The sequence below is a fragment of the Telopea speciosissima genome, chromosome 2 (assembly GCF_018873765.1).
Source record: "Telopea speciosissima isolate NSW1024214 ecotype Mountain lineage chromosome 2, Tspe_v1, whole genome shotgun sequence".
Lineage (NCBI taxonomy): Eukaryota > Viridiplantae > Streptophyta > Magnoliopsida > Proteales > Proteaceae > Telopea > Telopea speciosissima.
The window spans coordinates 70,635,650-70,642,522 of NC_057917.1; the positions used below are offsets into that span (position 1 = coordinate 70,635,650).

At 37.2% G+C, this 6,873-nt stretch overlaps 2 protein-coding genes across 2 annotated transcripts; one reads left to right on the forward strand and one right to left on the reverse strand.

The window, feature by feature from the left end:
* The first annotated feature begins 2,301 nt into the window (after window positions 1-2,301).
* Window positions 2,302-3,285, forward strand: LOC122651065. Its single transcript, XM_043844399.1, has one exon. It carries the CDS (start codon window positions 2,302-2,304, stop codon window positions 3,283-3,285), a length of 984 nt encoding a protein of 327 aa, XP_043700334.1.
* A 2,826-nt stretch (window positions 3,286-6,111) lies between these two features.
* Window positions 6,112-6,873, reverse strand: LOC122651066. The gene is made up of 3 exons (XM_043844400.1): window positions 6,619-6,873; window positions 6,436-6,496; window positions 6,112-6,272 (listed from the first exon to the last, which is right to left on the reverse strand). Exons 1-3 carry the CDS (start codon window positions 6,871-6,873, stop codon window positions 6,112-6,114), a joined length of 477 nt encoding a protein of 158 aa, XP_043700335.1.

A 6,873-nucleotide genomic window follows, 5' to 3' on the forward strand; every position in this document is an offset into this window, starting at 1 on the left:
TGGCTGGGGTGAGGTAACCTCGAATTGAACTTAAATCATGCTCAACCCTAAAAAGCTAAAACATGATTTGATATTTAGAGTTCTTACTAATGTCTTTGCAAGGTTGATAATTATGTAAGTGACTTATTGGACCTTATACGTAAGAAAGGTTGAAAGGTACCAGAGTTGACATTGTTAAGTTGTATTTTCACAAGGCCGTAAATTTGCTTTCCAACTTTATTTGTTTCAAGTTTTCAGCAGGTTATCCCACTTGGATCGAATTTGAACCAAATAAGAATCGAAAGTGATTTGATAAAATTGAATAAGTTAATTCGAATTTGAACCAAATTTCCGAGACCATATATGAACCTGAATGAAATCGAACAAAACCAAACACGCTAAGCTCAATTTGAACCAACTTACTGAGATTGTATACCAATTCAAATGAAAATAAAATAGAACTGATTTTAATTTGAAAATAATAAAAATTATTCGATTTTAATTTATATGGGAAGAAGAACATTGTTCGGTTGCATGACCCCTGCACCAATGTGGTGCCAATAAGGAGACACACGACTAGGAGAATTTTTCATTTTGTAAGAAATGCACGTAGTCATTTTAGGGTCTTTGTTTTGCGCAGGGTGTATGCAGTTAGGCATCGTTCTTTTTTCCCAATTTGTGTTATACTGTATCCCGAACCATAGTTGGAAAACAAGGATTTGACTAGGTTGAGTTGCCAAGTTGAGTCAAAATTTTGGAAAACTTGGTCAAGAGTAATATAGACTAGGTCATGGTAAAAATGCTGAGACTCGGTCATAAATCATTTGAATCAAATAAGATTCAGTATTTTTACCTGAATTGTAATAGATTTAGCGAGTTTAGTCATTTTTTAAAAAACCATAAAGTCGATTCACTTAAAAACTGAGTTGAGTAAAATAATAAATTCGTATTCTAAAACATTAAGAAGCCCTTAACTCCTCGTCTCTCTTTTCTTGTTCAGTGGTATAAACTCAAAATGCATTTATAGGGCGCAACACTAATACTAGGCTACCTTTCGCTACGATTTCAAGCTTTCGTTTCTTATAGATCAGACAAGCAATTAATTTCAATATTGAAATGACTATAGGATAACGTGATTCCTTAAAAAAAAATTTATAGTTTTCCCAAAATTTTCTTTATTTCTTTATTAATTTATACATATTTATTACTTTAAAAAAAAAAAAAAAAAAAAAACATGACTTGTCTTGATTGAATTTGACAATGCAAAGTCACCAGATTTTTCTTAAAGACGAATAAAGTCAGAAAACTTGGTTTTCCAAGTCTATCCCATGATTTTAGTGCACGGTATCGGTCAATTTGAAAACCGATACAACGTTGGATCGGTATCGCAAGGATCAACCATATCAAATAAATTTGCCCCTGATTCTCCTTTAAAAATAGAATTTTTTGACCAATTTTCCCCTTGTCCGTCCTATCTCACCGAAAAGGTATCGACATGGTATCGGGATTGGTAAGGTGTAAAACCGGTACAAATTGCCTGTTACGGGTGATCGGATACCGTACTAACCAATAGTCTGTCCTGAATCGAACTGAACATGATCCCCGAAAAAAACCGATAAGAACCGATTGAAACCCTTCGCGCTTAATAGTGCAGAAGCAACACTCGTGCGCAAGGGACAGAGTCACGGAGACTGCTTCATTTACTCTTGAAAGGGTGAGAGAAGTGGTCCTTTGACTCTCTCTCTCTCTATCCTTTCTTGTTCCAGTAGTTTCTTTTGCACTCTTTTTTCTCCCTTTCTTGTTTTCACTCCTTCCATGTTAAAGAAAGAAAGCGATAAAACAGTATGAGCCTCATATAAGTAAGCCCCTTTCATTGGTGAAGCTTTCCTCAATCCTCAGACCTCATAGCTTTTCCATTACTTTAGAAGATTCTGTAGTCATGGAAGGCGAACTGTAACATAAGGTGCGGCTCCTCTTCTTGAGCTTTCACTTTTTAAAAATGTTAAAAATTCAAATTTCCCCTCCTCTGTTTCCTCCCTCCCTCCCTCTTCTAAATTTAAAAAGTTATCTTTGGAATTTGGAATTTGGAAACGTCAGTGACTTGGTTTGGTATCTATATTTGTTGTTGTTCTATATAGAATGAATATAACTTATGTGATGTGGGTACTCTTTGTTTTCGGTCTGAGAGCTGTCACTTCGTGTACTTCGGATGTTTGAGTGCATTTAGGGTTGCTGGTTCTGGGTTTTGTGATTCATTTCTCTGTTTCTGAGATTGGTATTTCTATTTGCTTTCTTCCGTCCTTACTCCTTAGGGTTTTGGATATGTTGGTTCTTAGAACGAGTTCAAAGAGGCAGAGGCGCCCAAATGTTAGATTAGGAGAGATAGGAGACGTTTCGGCTGCTTCGTCTCATAAAGCTGAGTTGAATTCGGAAGAGGAGTTATGGAAACATGAGTCTGAAGAAACAGCTCTTTATCCAAGTTGTGTGTTCTCTGGGGAAATGTCATCCGGATTCATGGTTTCTGATCCTGGGGCTTGGGTTTCTCCTAAGTCTTTGGCTAATGGGTTGCACAACAGAGAGAATAGAAACCCTAATTCTTTTAAAGTTTCTTCTGAGTTGGTAGTTTTGGGTGAAGCAGCTAATGCTTATAAACCACCTGGGCTGAATTTTGGAATAGTGACAAGGAAAGGCCGGCTCTTGAAGCGAAGGGGACGGTTTGGGTTCAGCGGTTTCACCAGTACTAGGGCCTGGAATTCCGAAGTTACTTCTGAAATTAACAATGAAAATGGAAAAGGGCACAGAGGCAACGATTTTGTTGGAGCCCCATCAAATACATTTTGTGATGTTTACACTGTCAATGATTTTGTTGGAGCCCCATCAAATACATTTTGTTCGGGTGGTGAAACTTCAGATGCAAACAAAGAAGCCCGAGAGAATGAGTGCTTTGAACCAATTTCAGCTTTGCATCTCTGCAGTGATTTGGATGAGTTTTGGACAAGGGAAGCTTGTGTAGAAGGTGATACATTGCATTCTGATGAGATTCCCTGTGTAAACCCGCAACCTGTTGCTGAATATGATAAGACGGGCGTTGGTGGTAGTGTTGTAAACAGCGTAAAGACATGGTTGGAGCAGCTGGGGTTTGGGAAGTATGTTGGATTGTTTCAGATGCATGAAGTGGACGAGGAGGCATTGCCTTTACTCACCTTTGAAGATCTCAAAGAGATGGGTATATATACCGTTGGACCTCGGAGAAAGATGTACACTGCAATTCAGCATCTAAAGGAAGGAGGAGGAGTTTCTGCTTGATCAAGCACTCCATTGAACAGATCGATGACATTGCCTTTACTGACTTTTTTGTGTAGAAAGAAAAAGGTGCCCGTGAAATGTATTTAGGAATTTTGCTAATGTTTTTCATCTGTAGGTGGATCAGCTTACTTGTTTTGATATGTTTCAAATGCAACTAATGTTTCTTATTGTTAGGTTCAATTTCAACATTTCTTTGAGCATATGCAGTATATGCTGAGTGCTGCTGCTGGCTGAACAGGAGAACAAAATGATTATTTTAACTTGCTAATTGGTAAGGATTTGTACGCTTGGGATATGAGTTTGCCATACGGGGAGGTTTCAACTGCATACATTGGAATATTTTGAAACTTTAGTAAGCATTTTTGCTCGAATCTGACAATGGGTATCTTATAGATTTCAGCTAGATACTTTATTAGAGGTGTGAAATTCTAGTACGGGAAAACAAAAAGGATTTTTGTTTGTGATACGCTCACATGTGTTTTTGAATTTTACTCTTCTTTTAGGTCTTGTAGGACTAATGTATTTGTGGGTTTTTGATATCATCGAAGCACTAGTTTGCACTTCAACTTTTAATGAATAATTTGACTCCATCAATGTACAGCAGATTTGGCTCTTGGAATATTGATCTCTTTTCAGAGTGCTTTATTTTTTATCTGAAAACAGATGTTAGAGGCAAACCTGTAAGCCAGCAACTCGTTGAAGTATGTCAGTCGATTCTGCTAACTACTTGAAATTAATGCCAGCTACTACTGCATTCACCATCCAGTTATTCATCAATGATGTGCTAATGACAATGAAATATTCTTGGTTTTACTTTCACTCTGTAGTTTAACTGGGCTCACAGAAATTTATTTCTAGCTTGACCAGAGGGAGTTCCGGTGTGGCTGTTTAAATTGATATGGTATTTAAGTCCATGCGTGAAATGAATGTAGTCCTTTACCCTGTTAATCCATAGTTATAGTTTCCCTTCTGTGTTGTTGCATGTTAGCTTGAATACACAACAGTCGTTTCTTCCTTCCTGTAATTGGCATTCTGTGCAAGATTCTAGTGGAAGTTTAAACCATCTTAACATAGAGCTCATCGTGACTGTATTGGCTGTATTGTTTTTAGTGTATGGACCATCTGTTAAACACAGGTTTAAGTATCATTGTTGGTCTTAATCTCAATAATCAAATTTAAAAGATGGTTAGGGTATCTAAGCTTCTCGATCGTGGTACTAATGCATCCAATAGTTCCATTCATATTATAACATGAAGGTACCAATATAGTTGATACTTCTGATGTAAAGGAACTTTAAAAAATTTCCTCTTTTTTTGTTCTTCTATACATCAGTAGGCTATCGATCGGGTCTGTACCAATAAATTAAATCTTGTGAGTGTGGGAAGGAATGAAGCCATTCATGTGTAAAGTTGAAGTAGTCTTGAAAGAGAATTAATACTGCTGAAATTTTGTTCTTGATTTTTTTTTTTTTTTTTCAAATTTATCTTACACCTATAACCACCACATGATGGTTTTCCGAGAACTTATATTTTGGACAGGTAAAAGCTCCATTGTTCCACTTCGTATATTGAGATTCAGAGCAAACAGATTTTGCCACTTGGCAAAAATAAAAGCTTTGGGAATTCTTTGAAAAACCAAATTTTAGAATGACAGTTGAAAATACGAGGGGATATTTCCAATTTGTGGTGAGCCAAATTGTTGAGTGGCATGTGAAATTTGCCACTGGTCCTATCTAATAGTTGCTTTGGTTGCATCATCCCTACAAATGCCTCAAATTGATGCTTCTTTCCCTAATTTGCCCAGCTGGAAGGTCATCTTTAGAAATTTAGCAGGAAGATCATCTTTATTTTATTTGGAATTAACAAGCTAATAGTGCTTGATAATATGGGAATTTTTTAAACTTAGAGAGCTGTGTTTGGTATGCATTCTAGGTTGATTTTACATTCTTGGACAGGTAAAAACCAGATACATCGGAGATGGGAGAGAACGCCGGAGAAACATAGTGGTTGCCAGAATTTTACAATGATGGTTAAAGGAGGAATGATGGGACCAAATGGAGGTATGCTATCCTCCGTCGCTTTAAGATGAATATGATAGAAGTATTAGAATAGTATTATGCGTGAATTAAATGGTAATGCTTAGCCAAGTATCTGTATCCCCTCCTCTCCGATCACTGAGATAACTAGTAAGACGGAATAAGACAGGTGGTTGCCTCTCACATGTATGTGCACCTGTACGTGCAGATTGATCCAAACTCAAATTATGAGGTGTTGCTCCAATCTTTCGGTATGGAAAAGCATATGAGGGGTCTTTTAGTAAATGAACAACCACAGCAGGAGGACCAGTCTCGATTATAGCACTAAATTTTGACTGAGATAATGTGCCGAGCAAGCACATAAGGTCCATCGAGGATGGTGACCCGGTCCCTTCTTTTGTTTACTTAAAACGCGCGAGTAGGTAATGTTGCATGTTGCATGCCATCTGAACTTAGTAACTTGAGTGAGAGAGAGGGAGACAGAGAGGTTGGGGTTTAGAGACTCTTTTTTGACTAATATCCATGTTAGTCTTTGGAAAAAATTAAAAATCGCCTGGGTAGGACCATTGTTAACCTTGATTACAACAAAACGTTTTAGGGTTTTGCTCTCTAATGTCGGCCATCACATGAATGGAAGACGACACTCTCCTCATTTCCTTAAATTACAATAAGAATTTCTGATATCCCTTTTCCCTACATACATCTCTTTCTTGCTACTTACTTCCCCACCCAAAAAAAAGAAAGAAGAAGAAGTTAATTTGGTGGGTTACCAGAATCAAAGGTTCCATTTTTCAGGGTCTAGTTGGCATGGCCTTGTTATGTATTGGTTGTCGTCGTCTTATATGGCTATAGTCCATAGTGAAAAACTGCCACATGTCCTTCCTTTGGATCCATCTCTGTCTTGTCCCTTCTCTTCCATTCACCATCACCTGACTGTGTTGTATCATCTTACCTGTGTATCATATAAGGTTGAGATCAATATTATTGTAGTCTCAGGTAACATTCAAACTTAATACAGTAATTCTCTCTACCTATTCTTTATGGTCTAAAGTTTCTCTCTGCTTTCTTTCTTTGTTATGATTTTCTGATAATACAAAATTCATAAAAATAATTACCTGATAAGTCTTCTTTCTTGTTAGCTTCTGGTTTAGAGTCCTCAGTCTTGCATCTTTTAAGCTGCATAAATTTCATCAAGAAAAAAAATGGAAAAACTAAATGAGGAAATTGGAGAAGAACATGACAGTAGTTGTTATTATGCTAGCTAAGTACAGTATAGAGATTATAGAATGAATTCTTACAGTGAATGGTTCCTCAACTGGTCTCAGCTTCCTTGGCAGTTTGGTGAGGGAGATACCCAGATCATGAACTGTCCACAGAAAATTAATGTTGGACAGAGAAAGATAAGAAATCGTATCAAAGAGAGAGAGAGAGAGAGAAAGATTACCTTGTTCAACAGATGATAACATCTGATGATCAGTTTGGTGAGAGTAAGCGCAGGATGTTAGCAGAAGAGAGAAGGTAGTAGAGAGTGTGGTAAGGAGTAGCAGCTCCAT

Coding starts and splice junctions, on each gene's coding strand:
- LOC122651065 (XM_043844399.1), top strand. CDS start 2,302: ATGTTGGTTCTTAGAACGAGTTCAAAGAGGCAGAGGCGCCCAAATGTT.
- LOC122651066 (XM_043844400.1), bottom strand. CDS start 6,873: ATGGAGCTGCTACTCCTTACCACACTCTCTACTACCTTCTCTCTTCTG. Junction 6,497..6,618: donor CAGTTGAGGAACCATTCACT/GTAAGAATTCAT, acceptor AAATTTATGCAG/CTTAAAAGATGCAAGACTGA. Junction 6,273..6,435: donor CAAGAAAGAAGACTTATCAG/GTAATTATTTTT, acceptor TATGATACACAG/GTAAGATGATACAACACAGT.